Raw genomic sequence first — 21,195 nt, 5'->3', positions numbered from 1 at the left:
TAAAATTTTCGAAAAACGCAACAATGTATCAATGTTTACACATTATCAGGAGGTAAAATCAAAAAGTAGTTCCCTTGTTCGTCAACAAAGATAGAAAAAAGAATCATGTGAATCTCTTTCTTTATAATGATCATTACTTTACAATCATCAATTTAAATGGATTCATGTGGAAAAATAAATCTTGGGAAAGATTTTTCTGTTGTTCTTGTCTATCAGGCTTTAAGGAAAAATCAACTTTAACAAAACATGAAGTTTATTGTAATAACAATTCAGCTCAAAGAACAATACTACCTGGTAGTGAAAACGTTCCAACAACTTGTGAATTTACACGGTTTGAAAAAACAATATCCTATCCATATGTAATTTATGCAGACTTTGAAGCCTTGGTAATGAAGAGTGAAAATGTATTGGGAGCTAGTACATTTGAATACCAAAAACACGAGGCTTGTTCTTTTGGATGGATTGTTGTTGATTGGGAGGGAAAAATTTTATTCAAATGTTTCTATCGTGGAGAAAATGCTGCTGAAAAATTCATCTCTAGCCTCTACAAAGTTTACAGTGCACTAAATGTGAATTTACAATTGAGAATCAAGCCACCCATACTAACACCAGAAGAAAGAATAGGCTATGAATCAGCTTCAAATTGTCATGTTTGTTTACAGCCTCTTCTCGAAGATAAAGTCTTGGATCATTGTCACTTGACTGGTAAGCTAAGAGGAGCAGCTCATAATCTCTGTAATTTGAAATTGAGATTACCAAATAGAATTCCTGTCATTTTTCATAACTTGAAAGGTTACGATGCTCATTTAATCATGAAAGGAATCAAGTCCAATACTGTGAGAAACATTTCTGTTATTCCCCAAAACACTGAAAAATATATTGCCTTTTTCATGGATGATTTCATTTTCTTGGACAGTTTAGCTTTTCTTCTTTCCAGTCTCGATACATTGGCTGGAAATTTACCTGATGAACATAAATCTAAATATTTATCACAAATGTTTAATGAAAATGATCTTCCTTTACTGCTATCTAAAGGATGTTTACCTTATGAGTACATGGACTCTTGGGATAAGTTTAATGAGACCAATTTACCTTCAATTGATGCATTTTATTCCCATCTCTCTCGTAAAACAATTGATGAATCAACATACACAAATCTTCAGAAAATTTGGGACCATTTCAATTGTCAAAATCTCGGTGATTTTCATGACATTTACTTGAAAGTCGATGTTTTACTTTTAGCTTCAATTTTTGAAAACTTTAGGTCAACAAGCCTGAAACAATTTGGACTTGATCCATGTCACTATTTCTCGACACCTGGATTGACTTGGGATGCAGCTCTTAAAGTGACAAAAACAAAACTTGATTTACTAACCGATATCGATATGATTCTAATGATTGAGAATGGAATCAGAGGTGGAATCTCTTGTGCAATGACGAGACATGTAGTTGCCAATAATCCTCTCTCTGAAAACTATGATGAGGGAAAACCAAATTCATACATTGCCTTTCTTGACGTTAATAACCTTTATGGTTATGCTCTAAGTGATTATTTACCAATCAACAATTTCGAATGGGTAGCCCCTGAGTTGTACTCTCAAGTGATTGAATCAATCTTGAAAGGACATGATCAAAATATCGGATACATTTGTCAAGTTGATTTAATTTACCCTAAACATCTTCATGATCAACACAATGATTATCCCATGGCCCCTGAGAAACTCAATGTTGAAACTGAATGGTTGAGTAATTACCAGAAAAGACTCATCATTAAACTTGAGGGTGAAGGACTAAAAAGATGTAAGACTGAAAAGTTGATTCCAAATTTGAGAGATAAGAAAAACTACGTTGTACATGAAAGAAACTTGAAATTTTGGTTAGAGAAAGGGTTAATCTTGGATAAAGTTCATTCAATATTGAAATTCAATCAATCAAAATGGTTGGAACCTTACATTTCAATGTGTACACTCAATCGAAAACAAGCATCTTCATCATTTGAGAAAGATTTTTGGAAATTGATGGTAAATTCACTGTATGGTAAAAGTATTGAGGATAAACGAAAACACTCTAAAGTTAAGGTTATTACAAATGGTGAACAAGCTCTGAAATTAATCAGAAAACCAATGTTTGAACATTTTTATATTCTTGATAATGATTTAGCAATCATTAAGATGCGTAAATTTGAAGTTAAATTGGATAAACCGATTTACCTTGGTTTTACTGTATTGGAATTATCAAAGCTTAGAATGTATGAGCTTCACTATGATTACTTTTACCCTCGTTATGGTGATAAATTGAAGTTAGTATACACTGATACTGATAGTTTCATTTATCATATTCAGACTGATGATTTTTATAATGATCTAAAGTCAATGGGACCAATCATGGACTTTTCCGATTACCCTCAAACTCATTTTCTGTATGATCCAATAAACAAAAAGAAACTTGGAGTCTTGAAAGATGAAATGAATGGTCAGGTAATTGACGAAGTTGTTGCCATTAAATCAAAACTTTATGGAATAAAATATGGATCAAAGACTAAAAAGACGGCCAAGGGAACTCAAAAAGCAACAGTTCGTGATGAAATTTGTATAGATGATTACAAGACTTGTTTATACGACAGCATTTTATTCAGACATGATAATCATAGATTACAATCTAGACACCATCAAATCTCTGGAATTAAAACAAACAAAATATCTCTATCACCATTAGATGACAAGAGATTCATTCGTGAAGATGGAATATCAACATATGCTTTTGGACATTATAAAATTGTTTAATAAATTTTGTTTAATATGTAATCGTTAACTTTTGTTTTACATTTAATAAGTGGGAAATTTAAATTATTAAAATGTGATTCAAGAAAAAGAATACAATAGTAACCACATTTGATTGATAAATCACCTTGAAATATATTTTTATTATATTTAAAAGAGTGATTCTTACAATTTCTTTCCAAGAAAATAGTTATTTCATCAGGTGGGTGAGTACCAAATGAGTCAAAATATTCACCATTTCCATACTCTGAGACAAATATCGCTGTCCAATGAGAACCTGGTTTCCAACTAGGGTCTAAATTGATTACAATACCAAAGGGTTTCTGAAATAGTTCAAAGGGTAACTTATCAATTGATAATACACCTTTAAATTGAGGAAATTTATTTAGATAATTTTCAATGTCAACTGTCGACAAAGCCATCAATAATCTGTTGTTATATTTCTTGAAGAATTGATTTGAATTACACTATCATATATTCCAAAGACAATCATGTGTAATCCCTCAGTCAGAGCTTCAGTAAATTGTATATCAATTCGAGCACTTCCCCTTTTAATCATTGAGAGAGCACCAGAGTCTGTTGCCAAAGTACCATCATCTGTAAGATCAAATACAAACAATGGGTACTTGTCAGCATAATCAGAGTACTTGATATTAATTTTAGACATTCCAAACTCTTGATTCATAGCCCTGAACATGTTGTAATACTCTCTCATATAAATCTTGTTTTTAAAATCAGGTTTGAATGCTGAACTCGGAATCTTGACACCATTAACAACCAATGACATTTCCTTCATGTCTTTATGTTTGAACGAAAATGCGTTTGCCGTAATGTCACCACTGAATGACTTGTCAGTTACGAATCCAATTATTACCTTCCGTGGTAACTGTCCATTGTAAACATTATCGATACTACTGGCAGCAAATCCATTCACGAGATGATAAGATTTAACTTCATTTCGTTGAAAGTAATATTTAGCCATGGATTTAGCTAGATTTTGTTCGATAGTCATCTGAACAGGCATGAATAACTTTACTCGCCTAATGAATAATGACATTTGTTCAAACTTTAATGAAATTGATCCCGACTTTGAACATGTTAAGCCGAAAGCTGCAGGTGCCAGTTTAAATCGTAAAACAATAGGTACTCCATCAATCAAAAACTTTTCTTGTTGAAACATTGGTGCATGAATTGGTAGAATGAAATCAAATGAATTTTTAATTCGATTGACTCTTTTATCATCATCATCAATCAATTGACAAGCATCAACAGGGGATTTATATTTGAAAAACAAATCTTCGATAAATGATTGGTAATGAAACAAACTATTACCTGTCGTTACATTCACATTTCCCAGGTAAACATCAAGTTCTTCGAATAATGATACAGCATAATTATTCACGGGTGTGATTGTATCTGTAGGTAGTATTGGATCTTTGTACTCAATTTTGACCTTTCCATGTAAGTAAGAAGCTGATAGATCAGAATAATGTTCAGAGGCAGGTACAACAAATTCAAAAACTTTCGCATCATCAAGGGATCCTACAGGTCGATACTCAACATCATACATTGATTCAACAACAGTTTGGGTAGGTGGTAATTTGAATAAATCAAGCTCAGCAATAGTAGCTGGTGATGATTCATTGTGAATAAATTCCATTATTTCTTGTTGAAAATGTCACGAGTTTTTCTCTTTGCTTTTCTCTTTGTCTTGTTGACTGGTCTCTTTTTACCTGTTGTTTTCTTTTTAATTGTTTTCCTTTTATATAACCTTTTTCTTCCTTTACCTTTTTGGATACTCTCAACCTTCTGTTGAAGTTTCGTTAGACCCTTTGACGCTAAATTGGTTACACCAGTTTTGATTGCTTGTTGAATTTTTGATCTTGAGCAACTTTTTACCGAGTTGTACTCCCTTATCTAAAGCTTCCTGTCCAAGATATTTAATTAGTGGCATAGCAAGTCTTGATATAAAACTACCAAACCGTACCCTCGTTGGTAACGTGGTGCTCTAACAACTCTAATATCACCAAATCCAGAACCAGTTTGACTTGAGTAATAATGACTAAAGTCACTATCTTTAGGGCAGTAAGCTTTTCGATGCATATCGATGATGGTTGAGGAAACGCTGTTGGTCTTTATACAACTTTTGTCTTTTTCTAAAATCTAAACTTAAAACATTCTTCCACCAGATTCAAATTTTACTCTCTCCAGAGTCGTGAGTAGCAAGCACTGATATTTCACCAATGGCTTTTTCGAACAGGGTAATATATTCGATGAGAAATGTACAATATCCGATATCTTTGTAGATGCCACTTGTTAATGGCAGAGCACGTAACACTGGTGATTGAGTCCCACCTACTATATGATCTTGGATAATATCAGTATATAAATACATTAGAAAAATCTTATCTTCCTTGGCTTCAAGGTTGAATGTTTCATTTCTATCAAGAATAATTTTCGGTTGATCGTACATGAAGTCTGCGTCTGGTACATGGTTTATTCCTAAATATTTTTTCACTTCTGTAGTAAAAAATGGAGCATAAATGAATCCACAGTGAGCCTCCTTATTTGCAAATTGATTCATTATCCAATACTGTCCTCTACTAGAAGTCGTAGGACCCCACCAGTCAAACTTGGAGTTTCCATACTCACCATCTTTAGGTAATGTTATGTCTGCCGCTGTGTTATTGTTGTAAATAATTCCAAAATTCAATACATATGGATTTATTTCAAGATTCTGGTTTTTGACATCAACTCGGGGAGTAAAGGTTTTAGGTTTAAATGCTTCTTGAAAACTTTGATTTATCTTTTCAATCACTTTTTCACGAGGTTCCGATACAAAAAAACGAACTGTCTGTTCAGGAAGAGAATCGTTCCATTCGGTATCCTGAAATAGTTCATTCTTATCAATGAGCTTGAAAAAACGTGCATACTTTATTTTATATTTTATCTCAGCTTTCCAACAAACTTGAGTGGAAAATAAACTTCTGTTAATCCAACTTCCCATCTCCATTCAACTCTAAAGGAGGTCAATTCGATTTTGAAAAGCTGAGATTGTATTGTCAGGGTATAAGTTCATTGATCCATTTGAAACGAGATCGATTGTGAATGAGTCTCATCCATTCTTACGTCCCAGATCCAGGTATCAAACTTTTTGGCCATCCTTCCCATCGTATCAAGTGCTTATATAATCTTTCCTTCGATCATAAACACGATCAAGTACTGCCACTCTATACTCTGAATTAGGGTCGTATTTAACCTTTTGACTTCTTCCGGATAGAAAATTGATGTAATGTTTTCATCCATCAAGTCTTTCAGCTTGTAAACAGTATGACCAGGTGTCTCTTTAACTCTTGAGACTTTAAACACCTCATCAGTCCATTGTTGACTAGCACTTTTGTCACCAGTCAAAGGGTTTAGAGGAATTTTCACATGATCATCTACTTTAATTGTTCTCTTCTTTTTAGGTCTTGATTTAATTGATTTTTGAATTGTTTGTACAATTTCCTGTTGATTGTCTCTGGTAACCAGTCTTGGACTCGTTTTAATTGTTCTATGAAATGAGTTGTTGTAATTGTCAACAATCTTTTGTAGGTCATCAATGTACCTATTTGATCTCTTGTGATAAATATATCTGTATATTCTAGCTCTTAAAGTTCTTATAAATCTTTCAGCTAATGCACATTTTACCGAATTGTCTGTTGTTGTGAAATAATGAACTCCAACACTTGAACAAAAGTCTTGAAACCTTTTGTTTTTAAACTCTTTACCTTGATCAGTCTGTAACTTTTCTGGTTTTCTTCCATTATCAAATAGTTTTCTAAAAGCACCTGTAATTGTTGATGATGATTTGTCTTTAACAGATTCAACCCAGGCAAATCTACTCAATACATCGATTACTACTAATAGATACCGGTTATTGTCATTATCTTTAGCCCAATATGACATATCCATCAAGTCGGCTTGCCATTGTTCATCAAGCTTATCAACTAATACAGGTAAACGTAAAAAGTTCTTTTTTCTCGATCGGAAATTTGTATATGTCTCTTGGCCCTGTAACCATTCCTTGACAAAATTTACATCAATACTTGGATCAATGTTCTTGACAGCATCATGTAATCGATTAACACCACCAAAACTTCCAGTGTTGTTGATGTCATAATAAACACTCTTTAAAAGTTCTTGACGCTTGTCCATTTTATAAGTGGGAGTGTTTTTTGTTTATTTCTCTTTTTCAATGGTCTCTTTTCAAACTCTTTAATGGCTTCTTTGAACGTCTTTTTAAATTCTTCTAAAGGTGGAGCCTCAATCGGTTTTTCAACAACTTCTTGAACTTCTTTTATATTGTTTTTAAGTAATTGATATTCTTTTTCTGGAATTAACACCATCTTTGATATTGTGTTCATTACATGAACTTATTTATCAACTTTTCACCAAAATATGAAAGAGCTGGTAACAATAGTGCTGGAAGAAAAGCTCCACCTGTCTGATAAACAACTTCTTTACGCTTCTTTAATGGTACTCCTGATTTCCTTGATAACAATCTTATTTGAGTTTTATACTTTTCAATTTTCTTTCTCTGTGTAGGATTAATTGGTATATTTCCGTTTAATGTGTTTTTACTAATATCAGAAATTGAGTAGAAAATACAAGACTTTGCTTTTTTCAATAGTTTATTTCTTTCAGTCTTTGATTTCTCATGAGCTAATCTCTTTAATGTCGGAAGACATTTGATTACTCCTTCAATCGTCATGTTGATTATAGTTGAAACATCATTTCCTTTTATATAAATTATAAAGGGTAAACAATCATTGGGTCATCGTTTTCATTGAAATTGTTGGCCAATAATCTCAACTTTTCAGGTGTATCAGGTTTAAGATCGAAAAAGAGATAAGAATAAGGTTTAGATGTTGCATCTTCAAACACTCTCTGTAACTTTTTTATCTTTGATGGAAACATTTGACGAGCAATGTTTGAAATTATCGATTTATCTCGAGGGTTTTTAAAACACACAACATACTGACTATTCAAACTAATGTTTCTACTCTCTTTACCCTTGACAAAAAAGTTTTGTGTAATCAAAATTACTGATATATTACGGTGATGAGAACCACGTGTAAAAAGATTACTAATAAAAGATTGATTTGCTGCTTCAAGCATCAAATCATCAATAATAATCCATTCAGGTTCAACTCCACCTGCCTGGTTGATCAAGTCCTCTTGTAACCCTTCTACAAAAGTCACGTTACTCATTGAATTAAACTCCTTTTGGTATTCACCATAAAAGTATGTTATTTTCACAGGAGGAGGATCACATATCCTCTCAGCTAAATTTATCATATTTCTCACAAAGTATGTCTTACCGGAACCCGTAGGCCCAGACACATACATTGTAAATGGATGTTTCAAATGAACAGAATAAGACATTTTCAATTCAATCAATCTCTTTATTATTTTATATTAAGTTACAATTGACGAAGGGGCTGATACATCAGTTGTTGACTTTCGTTCTTCATGTTTATTACTCCTAAAACGCGGTGTAGGTAAAATGTATCCAAGAGATGATCCTAATAATGCTGTCCATAATGACAAGTTTCCCGTCTTCATTATTATATTGACAATCGATGTAATCAACATTGACACCAGAACCAAGATTTGTACCATGAAAAGTACTCTCTTACACCAAACACGGTAATCCTCTGCTTTATCCATAGTTACCTTTTATATATCCGTTTGAATAGATCAAAGTATTTATTTAATTCAATTATATCACGAATTCCCGTCACAGTAACTCGTCCAGTTCTTTTAAATATTATAAATATTACGTTTGAATTGTCCACTTTAACATGAACTCCAGGAAATAACTCTGGTCCGTAAGAACAATATGGGAATGAATCAAGTCTACTATAAATGAAATTCGTAATTAACCTTGAATGGGCCACAATATTCACTACTTTTGCTTCAGTTTTATATAAATTATCTGGGTAAATGTCACAAAATTTCTCAATTAAATTAAATGCTGCCTCGTAGCTTTTAACACCAGTAACATTAATCTTTCCAGAATTAAATATCAATAAACAACCACCATCCAACTTTAATATTCCACCAGAAAAACGCTTTGGATAATCAACAGATGGAAAACTCTCCTTCACCTTGACACGGTCTAATTTATCATTCAATTTGAATGACATTACAATATTGTTCACTACAATGTCTTCAATTAATACCATTTTCAGTCTAATAATCATTCATCCCATACACATACTTATATACTACAAGGACGCCACCACTATTAGTCTAAGGACAACCTTAGGTGGCTTATAATGTCCAAAAAGAAAGAGAAAAAGAAAGAGAAAAGTGGTTTATAATGTTGCCTTTTACTACTACTACTAATTTTGACTCGTCAATAATATTTGGTTCAGATTCTGAACTTCACAAGTCTAGTTTGGCCTAACTAGACCTTTTCAAGAACAGTTGGAAAGACTAGGAGAGTTTTGAGTCGATTTCATGCAAAATTATCTATCTTGGATTTGACGGAGGCCACATTTGAGTGGACATACTCGTTCCTAAATTAAAGTATATTCAATTGTCGATTCCACGTATTCACATGAGGACGAGTTTTCAAGGGAATTGTTGGTACAAGTAAAAAGTGAGAGAGAATTAATTAATTGTTCAACTTAATTTACAGTAATTAATCATTTTAACACTACATCATCTTAAAGCTGAATAAATGATGTAACAAAATTAGCTGATTTTTTAGGTTAAAATGGTAATTAATTAGTTTATTTTCCTGAATTGTTTGATGAGCTGATTGCCCATGAAAGTGATATCAAAACCTTTTCAAATTGTGAGTTATGAGTATTCACAATTACTAACTAATTCTGAATAAATCGTTAATCAAATTATTAGAATTTTATTGTCTTTCATCACACTTAGTGAACCTTAAAAGTGAAACCTATTAATTTAAAAGCACAAGCTAATTAATTAACTATCGATGGTTTTCCTTTTTCTATTCTAATAAGTAAAAAACTCTGCCTTCTCTCTGTTCACTTGTATCTTACCTTGAATTTTATCTAATTGCAAATACAATTGCTGTGAAAAATATTTGTTCAAATGTCGATTGGATGATATAAAAAGGATGAGTTTTCAATTGAATTTTCACCAGTCTAATTCAACTTTATTTCCATCGATAACAATCGTTTAAGTTTCATTTCTTTTGTTTTGAAAATATTAAGACTAATTATTATGAATTTCAGTCTTTTCAAAGTCCTCATGCTTCTAATTACTCTCCTTGGAGTTACTTTAACCTCAACTTCTGCAGCAAATCAATTTACACCCAAACAAAATCTTTATGATGGTAGTAAAGAATTGCAATCTCAATTGGGAGCTAATTAACGATAAACCTTTCTAAAGATACCAATGGAGTGGTAGGGGGGACCTTTTTTACTACTAATGGTCCACCTGATTCTTCTTGGCGGAACTAATGTTCAATTAAACATTGGATATCATTGAATTTATTTTATGAAATGACAAAAATATAATAAATTAATTATTAATTATCTTATTACCCAGAGTCACAATTATTCTCTTATGAGCCATTCAAGCAATTGCAATTAGAAAAAGGAATCACCCATGGAAATTGATCAACGCGCTTGGTAAAAATTAGTTAGAAAAATGAGAAAATTAACCTATTCGGAAAAAAAGGTTGAACCCTTATTTTGATTATTGATTTCTGGAAAAGCAATTCAGTGCGATTGACAATCAGTTGACAGATAAAACATTCAAGTTCTTAATTGGAGACATAATTCCATTTTCCGCTTAGTAGGTCACTTTTCGGACTGTAAGGAAAATTAAAATCAGAAAGGTTAAATTGTAGTTGGCTCAAATTGTCCAGCGTTTAGACAAGGTCAGTTAATTGTTACACATTAACCTTGTTCTCTAGCCAAAATCACATATAAGTTTCTATATATCTCTCTCTATCTCTTTCTCTATCTCAGCCACTGGGATTTACTATTGATAATAAATCAATTAGTAGAAATTAGTTGAGATGAAGAGCTGTTAGTTAATCTTTCATCACTTGATTGAAGCTAGTAGATTCTTTTTATTAGCTGCTTTCTTTTTCATCTGAGCTATCCTTTTGTCTGCTTTAGATAAATTGGCTGAAGGATGGGTTGATGGAGTAACAGGCGATGAAGATGATGATGAGTTGGACGTGGAAGATGATGAAGATAAGTTGAAAGTGGGAATTGAACTAGATGAAGATGAGCTACTAGACTCCTTGTTTGATGAACTATTTGATAAACTGTTACTTGATGGCATCGATGGAGACGATGTTGTCCTCGAAAGGTTAGCCGCAAGTCCAGCTAAGCCAACAGGTTTGGTAGGTGTAGTTGGATTTGAATTACCACCTGATCCACTGGCTCCAGGTGATTGTGGTATTTTCATTTCAACTCTTTTAAAGGGTTGCATTATATTACTATTACTGGTTGATGATAAACTTTCATTTGCAGCTTTTGCCTTAATCAATTGGATTGCTGAATCACGTCCACTATTAACGGCTGATTGAAATGATGCCGAACTTGTTAAAATTGGACTTTTGTTGTTGGAACGAGCATTCTTCTTCGATGCCTTCTCCATGTTTTTAGTACATTTAGCACAATACCAGACATTTCGAGGATCACTGACATCTCTGTCTGTAATCGGTGGTTTATGGCATTCTTGATGATACAAATTGTGACACTCAGAGCATTCAACAGGCTGATTACCTGGAGCAAAGTCTAATTGTTTACATACAACACAAGCAAGTCCCATTTCAAGAGCAAATTCACCAGCATCCGTTGATTCATCCTCAATATCAGTAGCATCTGAATCTTCTTCCTTTTTAATTGAGACAATTGATTCTTCTGCCAATGGAGTAATTTGAGTGGGTGAAGCTTTTGACTTGGGCTCAGGGCTTTGATTACGTGACGATGGAGATGAATGAGATTTACTTTTTTTAGCCTTAACAACAGCAGGAATGGGCTGAAAAGGAAGGAAAGAAAAGAGAAAAAGCCATTAATCTTTGAATGGAAGTACAAAAAGAAGGAACATCAAACGAAAGAAAATAGATAATTCTTATTATTACCTTAGCTGGTCTTTTCTGTGATTCTTTAAGTTTACTCTCAGTTGGTTTAATAGAATCAATAGTTACATTTTTATCCTGTTATAAAAAAAAGAGGAAAAAGAAATTAGGAAATCAGTAGGATAATTTTGACAAAATAAGATAAAAAAAAGATTTTCTTACCGTTTTGAGGGCTAACCATTCATCGAGAAGACTTTTCAATTGGTCAGTTGATGATTTAGATGTTGAATGGAGAAGGGAAATAGCTTTACAAAATAAAGGAGTAAATTCTGCCATGTTGGCCATCATTTAAATTAATTTGAAAGAGACAATCAAACTTTGATTATCAAAGTAACAATCACCAAATGAAGGGAAATCAATGTTTACATTTACAAAACAATTCAAAATCTGACCAATCGATAGTATCGAAAATCTAATCGATCGATACTATCGATTTGGAACATGTGTTCAGCAAATCAGTTGACTTTAAATTCATTTGTTGTGATTTTGTTGTGAATATCGAATCCATAGTTGTACAAACAGACTTAACCACGCTTTTGACGAAAAGTTTTTTAAAAACTTTTTGTTGGCTTGATTTCTTATTTTGATTTTCGTGATTCTTCAAAGTTTGAAGTTCAAACAGAGTGAAATTAATTAATTAATTATGGCTGATTTTCTAAGTCAAGTGTTCCACTCTTCTGTCCCATTCAATCAAACAATCCAGTTAATAAATCAAAATAGGAACTTTAAATCTATTTATAATCGGGTGAGTGAATTTCTTATTCTCATTTTCAGCTTTTCGGTTTATTTATTATTTGGTTTCTTTTTTTCTTCTTTCGATCGAATTGATTTTTCAGGATAATAAATATCATGATACCTTCCAGTCTCATATTAATTCTCTTCTTTCTTCACCAACTAGAAGGTAAGTCTTAATTGTTTTTGTTCCAATCAGCATGTTGAGATTGAAGATTAACAATTTTCACTTGTTTTCTATTTTTTTAGGGTACATGGATTTCTGCTTATTCAAGAATATCTCATGGAAATGCCAAATGAACTTTTAGGAGAGAATTTCAAAAATTGGGCTTCATTTTGTGTCTCATACATTGAGGTTGGAAGGTTTATTTCCTTCATGATCCATTCCCTTTTCGATAGATTCACCCTTCCAATCCTGGTGAATATTTGTAATTTCATTTTCTCTTTCAATCTTTTCTAGGGATCAAACTGGACTGGTAAAAATATCGCTCTAAAACTCTTGGATAAACTACTGTTAGTAGGTCATAACGATGACAATACTCGACGTAAATTAAGTCTTCACATTGTCAGTCAAATAGTTGAATATATTTGCCGTAACAATTATATCATTGAGAAATGTGATTCAGCTTTAGTTTATAAAGTACTTCTTACTTGTGTCACCAAATATCCCGGATCTTGTGGCTCTAAAAAAAATATTATCAACACTTTCATCAGTAAAAATATTCAAAGTTGCAATAGTGGTTTTCAGGTGAATATAAACTGTCAACAATTGCAATTAACAAATCAACTCTAAATTTTCATTTCCTTCTTTTTTTTTCTTTAGATTTTGGTCTCAATATTGGCTAATATTCATTATTGTCCGACTCCCGGTCAGTCAAATGCAACAGCTAAAAATAGTTGGTTTGATCATTTTTGTTCCGTTATCGACAATATGAACTCTATTTTGGATAGATTTTCATCATGGGGAGTTCGTAAGTATAGTCAACAATCAATCAGTTCAATTGATTATTATTCAATCCACGTTTGGTTTACTTATTTTTCTACTTTTTTCCGTTTTCTCTTACAGCATTTGAAAGTCTCAAGCTTACAAATAAAAAACTACCAACCTTATTGAACTCACATGAGAAGGAAAATTTTATCGGCCGAATGAAATTGGAACAAAGTTACAAAGCTTTGGCTCTTGCCGCCTGTAAAATGCTACAAGATCCTTGTACCACCGGTTATTTAGTTCCTGTAACTTGTATATTACAATTAATCTCTCGAGCTTCATTGGTTAAACTTGATGTTCTTTATGTTAAAGATCCTTGTCTTGCATTAACAATCTTGTCCATTCAAATGCATTCTCTCAGTGTCTTAGAGCAATTAATTTCCGTCCTACGAAAAGTTTTAATTATTCATTCAAAGTTAATCTATGCAAGTTTAATTGGAATCATGGAAATTGCTACGAACACGAGTGACTCGTTACAAAAGTCTATTACTTTAACAACGTCATCATCACCAGCAGTCATGTCCAAATTGTGTATCTTTGATTTGAAAAATCATTGCTATCGAATATTAAATCAATGGTTTACCGTAACTGGACCTAACATAATGATTGATAAAGATTCAGCTGATTCTCTATTCAAACACTTTATGATGGATATGAAGCTTGGACAGAAACAAATTGAGGTAAAAATGAAAAGACTGGATGTTTCATAGCAAAGAATTTAATTCAATTTTCTTTTCCTTTTCAGCTGAGAAACATCAAAAAGGATAAATCAGGGAAAAATTCTGATGCCGCCTTATCAACGCCCTTCATTAAGGATAAGTTGAATTCGCTACATTTCAATTGTTTGAAAGGTATTTATTTCTTTTTGTATTATTCATCAAATTATAACGATTCTAATTGTTTCCATTTTCTTAATTTTCAGCGAGTAATTCGTTTGTAAAGAATTGTTTCATGTTCTTACCTTTGGATCAGGTGACTTTCTTTGCGACATTTGTCCTCGAAGAAGTACTTTCACTTTACAGATATTCTATATCTTCGTCGCTTTTTTATGGGAAACCTGAGACTCGTAAGGAACTAATTTCATTGATAGTTCTACTTAGCCAAGAAGATGAAACCATACCCATAGGAATTACTCTGAACTTGCTGCAAAAAGCTCTCAATATTGATTCTTCTAGTCTGATAAGAGAATTTTGTCTTGAATCATTAAGATCTCTCAACGGAATAGTTAACCCTATGAAAATATTAAGAATCAATGAAACTTCTGCCACCAACCCATTCACATACGAAGATACTGAGAATGATGAAAATGTTCTAAATGAGCACGAAATCGTAACCACTGAGAGTTCAGGTCCAGAGGAGGAAAAGAATCAAGAAAAGGAGAAGACTGAAGAGCTCACTGAGAAACCTCCCGAAGAACCGATAGAAGGAAATTCTGACAAAGCTCAAATCACACCAACTTGTCAAACAAATGGTGATACTCATGAAGTGGAAACTGATGCTGATGACGAACTTGAAGGTTTTGACAATCTAGATGAAGACACTAAAACTACCGATGTTATAATGATTCAAGAAGATTCTAAAGAGATTGATGATTCTCCTGGAAATGGGGATTGTATTGTTTACGATGTTGAAAGTGGTGACACAGTCAAAACAAGTAAAAGTGACACCGGAGATAAAGATGATGACCTGGAAATTGTTAGCGTTAAATCAGGTGTCAATGCAGTTAAACGAGATTCTGACATTGTCATTACGAGTCCAAGTAAAAGGAGCAGAATTGTTCAAGAAGATTCTCAATCATCAAGTCGCTCATTAACCATAATAGAAGTACCAACAACAATTATCCATGAAATCGGTGAATCGAGTGGAGAAATGATTTCTGATTCTGACATAATAAAAGATTTTATTGCCGATTAAATCTCTAATCAGAAAAAGTAAATCCTTCCAGTGTTTAAATTGAAAAAAAAACTATTTTCTATCACCGATTTTTCCATCACTGTTTCTGTTTGCATTGATTAAATCAAAGGACATCAGGCATTTTTGACTGTTTTTAGCCTAAACTTTTTGATGTGATTTTATTTAATTTTCGAACTTATGAGTTAAAACAAATCAACACGTATTTTTTAATTTTTTGATCTGACTCGCGGATTCCGTAAAATTCGCCAAAAACAGGAAAATGGTCTGAATTGTTTTGTGATCGAATTAATATACTTATATAGCTGATCTTGGTATCAAACGAAAGCTCTTGAGCTGTTCTTTAAGAAAAATATATATTTGCAATTTTTTTTGAACGTGAGGCTCGTTAGACACAGAAAACAATGTTTTTTTTCATTCCGACTTGAATAGCATCTTTGGACTACCCTGAGGACCAACTTTTCTGCACATATTTTGATAGATCTTGATCTGCTCTAAAAGAAAATGAAATAAAAAAAGGTACCGACTGGCGCCTTTTTGTGGTTCACCTTCCCCAGGATCGAAGACATTTAAATTTGTCAATGATGCCCTTCGTTTATTGTGCAAATTTAATCGAGCCTCTTGACGAAGCTTTTCCTCAGTTGCAACGGTTTTCAAGAGAGATTCTAATTTCACTTCAACATTTTCAGCTGGAAGCTTAATTTCTGCACAATCAGATTGGGCGAATTGTTAATTGTAATTTAGGTTAATAAAAAGATGATAATAAAAGGTATCCTAAAGGTGAAAACAACATAGGAAATTATTTAAACAAAGGTGAATATCTTAAAATTATATTGATTATTAAGGTCATCAGAGTGGGGGAGTTAAAAAATTTAATCATTAGCAAAGAGTAGAGAGACTCTTTACTCTTTGATCAATAGCCAATGTGTACATTGATAATTAAACAACAAAACACAAGCAATTTGAATTAAACATAGAAACAAATAGAGATTATGCAAAAAACGTAAGAAACCTTGACCATTATCAAAAAGTTACCCGAATCATGATGATTTTGTTATGGTGGTGAAAAGGATAAAGATGATACAACTAAAAGAAATTTTTTTTAATCAGCTAATGACAAAAATCGCATCAAACAAAACACAAACGATATGTAACCATTTATATGTTAGCAAGAAAAAAATCAAACTCGATTTGATCAGCTCAAGTTTTCATTGATATAAACACAATGAAACAAATAACAGATATGTTTAACCAAAGATCCTAATAATTGTTGAAGATACATTTAAACAGGGCTTAAATGTTATTACTATTGGTAAGATACATGAAATATGAAAATTAATTAGACAGAACAGTCGATATCGAATTAGTAAATTTAGGGAGAGAGAAAGAGATAAATAAAAAATTTGCAAAGGAGTTTTCAATTTTTGATTATGGTGAAAATTTAATTGAATCAAAACGAAAAATTAATTCGAATCAGTAAAACTTATGAAACTAAGCTTCGACTTGAAGATGATCAAAATCTCAACAAGAGCTAATGAGCTATTGGTATATACCAATATGAGCTTAGGTTCATATGACCCGTTCATGAGAAATTCAGATTAAAAGAAAAGGATAGGTGATAAGTGAAAGTTCAATTTCCAGAAACAAAAAGAGATAAAGATCTGTGAATTAATAGGAAAGGGCAGCTAAATCAAAACAAAATCGAATTAGTTATTCATCGAACTTAATTAACAATTAACCTTTACTTTAAATGGATTACGGAACAGCAGTAATTATGATCACTTACCTTGATCAACATTTAACACTTAAGTACTTAACACTCATTTAACAAAAATCAATCTAATTGGCTGTAATTAATTTTAATCAACGATCAAGGAACGATAATGTCAATTTAAATCCTAATGACTTTTTGTCTTAATTAAATAATATAACATTTGAATGTTTGTTTTTGAGTGATTAATGTTAATCATGAAACCTAATCAATCCAATTTTTTACAAAAGTTTACGCATAATCAACAATTAACATTAAATTTGAACTTTAATTGATTAGTTGTTGAACAATTAAACTTTATCATAGTTAAAAAAACTAAGATAATTAAAGAAATTATTAACTGTGAACATTTATTTTTGATGTTTTCCCTTCTTGTGGTAAAATAAAAGATAAACATATTGTTAATGTTAGTAATTAACTAAACATTTGAACAATCAACTAATCATTATTAGTTCTTATGAGCCTCAATAATGAAAATCACAATCATTTAATTTCAAATAATTGCAAGAAAGGGAGTAAAAGTTGAAGTGATCAACAAAAAGTGAGCCCAAACAATTAACACTTTTGTCAATACACCAATCAAATTATTAACCACCAACCTAATAAGATATATAAGTTTAACTATTAGTTTAATTTTCAGGTTATCTAAATTGATTAAATATCATCGGAAGTTAATTACAATAACATTAACCTATTATGATGATGCTAATTAATATAATGATTGTTGTTGTTTTTATATCTACCTGAACTCAAGTGAAAGTTAAGCCCAACAAAATTTAACTCACTGATCAAACATATCGATAACATTTTAAGAAAAATAAATAACTTCCTCACACTAATCATCATTAAAATTATGTTTACTAATCTAATTGTTGAACATTAAATTGTATCTAAAATAAAATTGACCTTAAATAAAGATTGTGCTTGTAGGTGTTAACATAAATCCCGAAAGAATAGGCTTAGCTCATTGCAAGTGACAAACAAATCGAAATGGTATTTAAACGTTAGAATCTCGAAATCGAAAGTTCATTCAATCGTTGTATCCAAAACAATCAACAAAAATATTGAGTTAGATAAACTTTCAGTGAATTTTTCATTAATTTCAGTGTTTAATCAACAATATCAATCAATAGTCAATATGATTTCAAAAATGTTTGTCATTTTATTAATTGTTTCATCAATCATCTTTTTCACTGTAGATTGTGGTCAAAAAGGAACCAATATTGTGATCAAAGATAAACACAGTCAAATGATCTTGAACACTAACAAACAAGGTGGTGATAATATCGTAATAAAGGAAAATTGCCACAAAAAGGAGCATCATTATATGCCCCACATGGAACACTGGGGTCACCAATGGGGACATGGATGGTAACTCGTGTATTCACTATCTTCTTATTTGAAATTTAGCCATTATTTGTCAAAGTGCTCGTCTCAATCTCTATCAAAATGACAACAATCAATTATCAATATCTCTCTTTTTATTTCTATCTATCTATCTTGTTATCTGGATATAACAGTTTAAAAAGTGACCTGAAGTTTTAACTTCGAAATTGATTTAACAAAAACTATTCATTAGGCCAGAAAGAAATCTTTATATAATCTATTAATAAATAAATATAAATTATAATAAATGAGTTTTTGCATTTATTTAGTTAAACTTTTTTCCGCTGAAAAAAGGTGAACTCTGCTCTCTTTTGCTTCTTACAGGGTGTAAAATAAATACAGTAGATACCGTAGTGAATGAACATTAGCTAGCTAATAGCCACTTTCAGAGCCAAGTGGCTTTAGCCAGCAGTCGCGTTCGCTTAGCCGGTTTACAATCACTTGGTTTTTAAGTAACTTAGCTACCTAAACTCTAAACTCAATCAATATTGGTTAAAAATCTATTTAAAAATGAATTTAGATGAAAGGAAAATCTATTTGTTAAATTTTGAAAATGTTTTAACTTGATTATCTAAAAACACACAATTAATTTTTGATTAGAAAAAAATCAACAATCAAACCAAAAATACCAGCGCAAATCAAAGTTGCGATCTCAAAATTTCTTTTTGTTTTTGGATGTACCATAGACTAAAAGCACCTTTGAGCATCAAAGAAATTGATTTAATTAGTTAACTTTAGGTTTAATTGTTGTATCAATCCATCTTAGCCACTTTGATAAGTGGCTAATTGACTAATCGGCTAATAGCCAGCTATGGCCAGCTAATTATTCTAAATCATTAGCCACAGCTCAAATAGTTGGCGCTTGATTTAATTGTTTCTTGATCAATTGGGCTAGAGATGTTCCGATCTCAGATTTTCAGTTGATCGATCGATCCGATCAATTTTCGCTAATAAATCGATCAATTTCGATTTTTCTAATTCAAATTTGGCGGTCGGAAAAGGCTGAAAATTTTCTCTTTCTTTTGTATACTGTCTATTTTTGCTGTCTAATTTCTTAATTAAGTAAGTAGAAGGTTCCTCTGTTTATGGTGATTAATTTATTTATTTTATTCTTCATCCTCTAACCTTCCTATTACTCTGTATTTTCTGTTCATTCGGATCCATGAAAAGTTAAAGAACTGAATTTTTAGAAGACTGAATTTTTGAAAGACTGAATTTCTAGAAGACTGAATTTATAGAAGACTGTATTCCAAAGCGGTCGAATAAAAGTGTGACCGCTGAGGGCAACACTCGAGGTTGCCCAGTCACATTGACGACCGTAAGGGTCTTACGAACATATTAAGTAAAATTTATTAATCAGTTTTTTAAGTTTTGAATTTTTATCTAAAATCACGTGGTTTTTCAGGTGATCGATTTTCTGAAAGTTGAGATCGATCAGTTTTTCTTTCTCAAAGATCGATCTGATCGATCAATTTTTCAGATCGGAACAACTCTAAATTGGGCACCAAATTAGTTTAAGTCTATTGTGCAGGGAACAAACTTTCCCCATTAACGTAATTTATTTTACACCCTGTACTCTTTCATGATCAATCTTTTCAAATCAATTGATTAACAGGAAAATTATTTGCTGATGAAAGAGAACCAAAAACACAAAAAAGAGAGAGAGAGTGAACCAAAAAGATGATCAAAATGGTTATGTAAACAATTAATCTATTCCTTGGCTTCGTTTCTCTTTCAACCTTTATGAAGTTTCAACGCATGCCAATCATATCATGGAAAAACAAACATGACTGATTACACAGAACAACAGAAAACAAGGTAAAACCTCTGCTAAGCATTTTAAACAATTAACAATTAAAAGAAAATATATAAAATTAAATAAACAAAAAACAGAAAAATAAACAATTTAGCTTAACTCAATTTAGATTATAGATTTGCATAGATAAACAAAGAGGGTAAATCTTGTCAATTATATGTAGTTACACGTGTAAGGATAACAATCGATCAGTAATCGGAATAACCATTCAACACTTATGATTTATAACTAAACTGTAACAATATTTCAATTATGTATTTAAAATTGGAATGTTAATTAATCGTTAGTTTCATAAACTAATTGAGAAAAAATGAGAGAAAATAAAAACATTACTTTTTTAAATTCTAAAGCTGTTGGTTCAAAGGTGCAATTTTAGATGGCGCTCATAAAACTTGAACATGAAAACTTTGGAAATCAAATCAACTTCATGAGAGTTTCAATGATAGTCCAGTGGTTAGAATTGAGCTAATGGTCGACTGCTTGTGATATGTTCGCATATTCCTTGTATACAATTTGACTGTTTATTTGATGGAAAACGATTTACTAACTTCCAATGATGAAATATATTAGACAAGCATATGGCTGATTCTAATTGAGGAAACTAATAATTCTGAGGAAGTTAATTTTGTCCAAAGATAAGTAGCTTATTGCTCTTCAAATTTCATCCCCATGAATTATTTATTCGTTTTT

The 21,195-nt window shown here is 31.8% G+C and overlaps 4 protein-coding genes across 4 annotated transcripts; 2 read left to right on the top strand and 2 right to left on the bottom strand.

Annotated features, from left to right (window-relative positions):
- The first annotated feature begins 164 nt into the window (after window positions 1-164).
- On the top strand, window positions 165-2,783 carry LOC128387677 (uncharacterized). The gene has a single exon (XM_053346920.1). The coding sequence runs from the start codon at window positions 165-167 to the stop codon at window positions 2,781-2,783; it is 2,619 nt and encodes an 872-aa protein (XP_053202895.1).
- A 5,711-nt stretch (window positions 2,784-8,494) lies between these two features.
- Window positions 8,495-9,010, bottom strand: LOC128387676 (TATA-box-binding protein 2-like). Its single transcript, XM_053346918.1, has one exon. The coding sequence runs from the start codon at window positions 9,008-9,010 to the stop codon at window positions 8,495-8,497; it is 516 nt and encodes a 171-aa protein (XP_053202893.1).
- Window positions 9,011-10,271: 1,261 nt separating this feature from the next.
- LOC128387754 (integrator complex subunit 12-like) lies at window positions 10,272-12,271 on the bottom strand. The gene is made up of 3 exons (XM_053347022.1): window positions 12,064-12,271; window positions 11,905-11,979; window positions 10,272-11,801 (listed from the first exon to the last, which is right to left on the bottom strand). Exons 1-3 carry the CDS (start codon window positions 12,187-12,189, stop codon window positions 10,854-10,856), a joined length of 1,149 nt encoding a protein of 382 aa, XP_053202997.1. The 5' UTR covers window positions 12,190-12,271; the 3' UTR covers window positions 10,272-10,853.
- A 103-nt stretch (window positions 12,272-12,374) lies between these two features.
- Window positions 12,375-15,678, top strand: LOC128387741 (proline-, glutamic acid- and leucine-rich protein 1-like). The gene is made up of 8 exons (XM_053347003.1): window positions 12,375-12,646; window positions 12,738-12,802; window positions 12,883-12,988; window positions 13,094-13,381; window positions 13,457-13,604; window positions 13,700-14,301; window positions 14,367-14,472; window positions 14,544-15,678. The coding sequence occupies exons 1-8, from the start codon at window positions 12,545-12,547 to the stop codon at window positions 15,533-15,535; spliced, it is 2,409 nt and encodes an 802-aa protein (XP_053202978.1). The 5' UTR covers window positions 12,375-12,544; the 3' UTR covers window positions 15,536-15,678.
- Window positions 15,679-21,195: the final 5,517 nt, after the last annotated feature.

The sequence above is a fragment of the Panonychus citri genome, unplaced genomic scaffold (assembly GCF_014898815.1).
Source record: "Panonychus citri isolate SS breed McGregor unplaced genomic scaffold, ASM1489881v1 Contig00092, whole genome shotgun sequence".
Lineage (NCBI taxonomy): Eukaryota > Metazoa > Arthropoda > Arachnida > Trombidiformes > Tetranychidae > Panonychus > Panonychus citri.
Note: the sequence above shows the minus strand (reverse complement) of the source record. Positions and strands in the feature narration are given on the sequence as shown.

What these genes read in the sequence shown, in the direction of transcription:
- LOC128387677 (XM_053346920.1), top strand. Translation starts at nt 165, where the DNA reads ATGTGGAAAAATAAATCTTGGGAAAGATTTTTCTGTTGTTCTTGTCTA.
- LOC128387754 (XM_053347022.1), bottom strand. Translation starts at nt 12,189, where the DNA reads ATGATGGCCAACATGGCAGAATTTACTCCTTTATTTTGTAAAGCTATT. An exon ending in AATGGTTAGCCCTCAAAACG is followed by an intron (nt 11,980 to 12,063) that starts GTAAGAAAATCT and finishes TTTTTATAACAG; the next exon opens with GATAAAAATGTAACTATTGA. An exon ending in CACAGAAAAGACCAGCTAAG is followed by an intron (nt 11,802 to 11,904) that starts GTAATAATAAGA and finishes CTTCCTTTTCAG; the next exon opens with CCCATTCCTGCTGTTGTTAA.
- LOC128387676 (XM_053346918.1), bottom strand. Translation starts at nt 9,010, where the DNA reads ATGGTATTAATTGAAGACATTGTAGTGAACAATATTGTAATGTCATTC.
- LOC128387741 (XM_053347003.1), top strand. Translation starts at nt 12,545, where the DNA reads ATGGCTGATTTTCTAAGTCAAGTGTTCCACTCTTCTGTCCCATTCAAT. An exon ending in ATTTTCATCATGGGGAGTTC is followed by an intron (nt 13,605 to 13,699) that starts GTAAGTATAGTC and finishes TTTCTCTTACAG; the next exon opens with CATTTGAAAGTCTCAAGCTT. An exon ending in TTGGACAGAAACAAATTGAG is followed by an intron (nt 14,302 to 14,366) that starts GTAAAAATGAAA and finishes TTTCCTTTTCAG; the next exon opens with CTGAGAAACATCAAAAAGGA.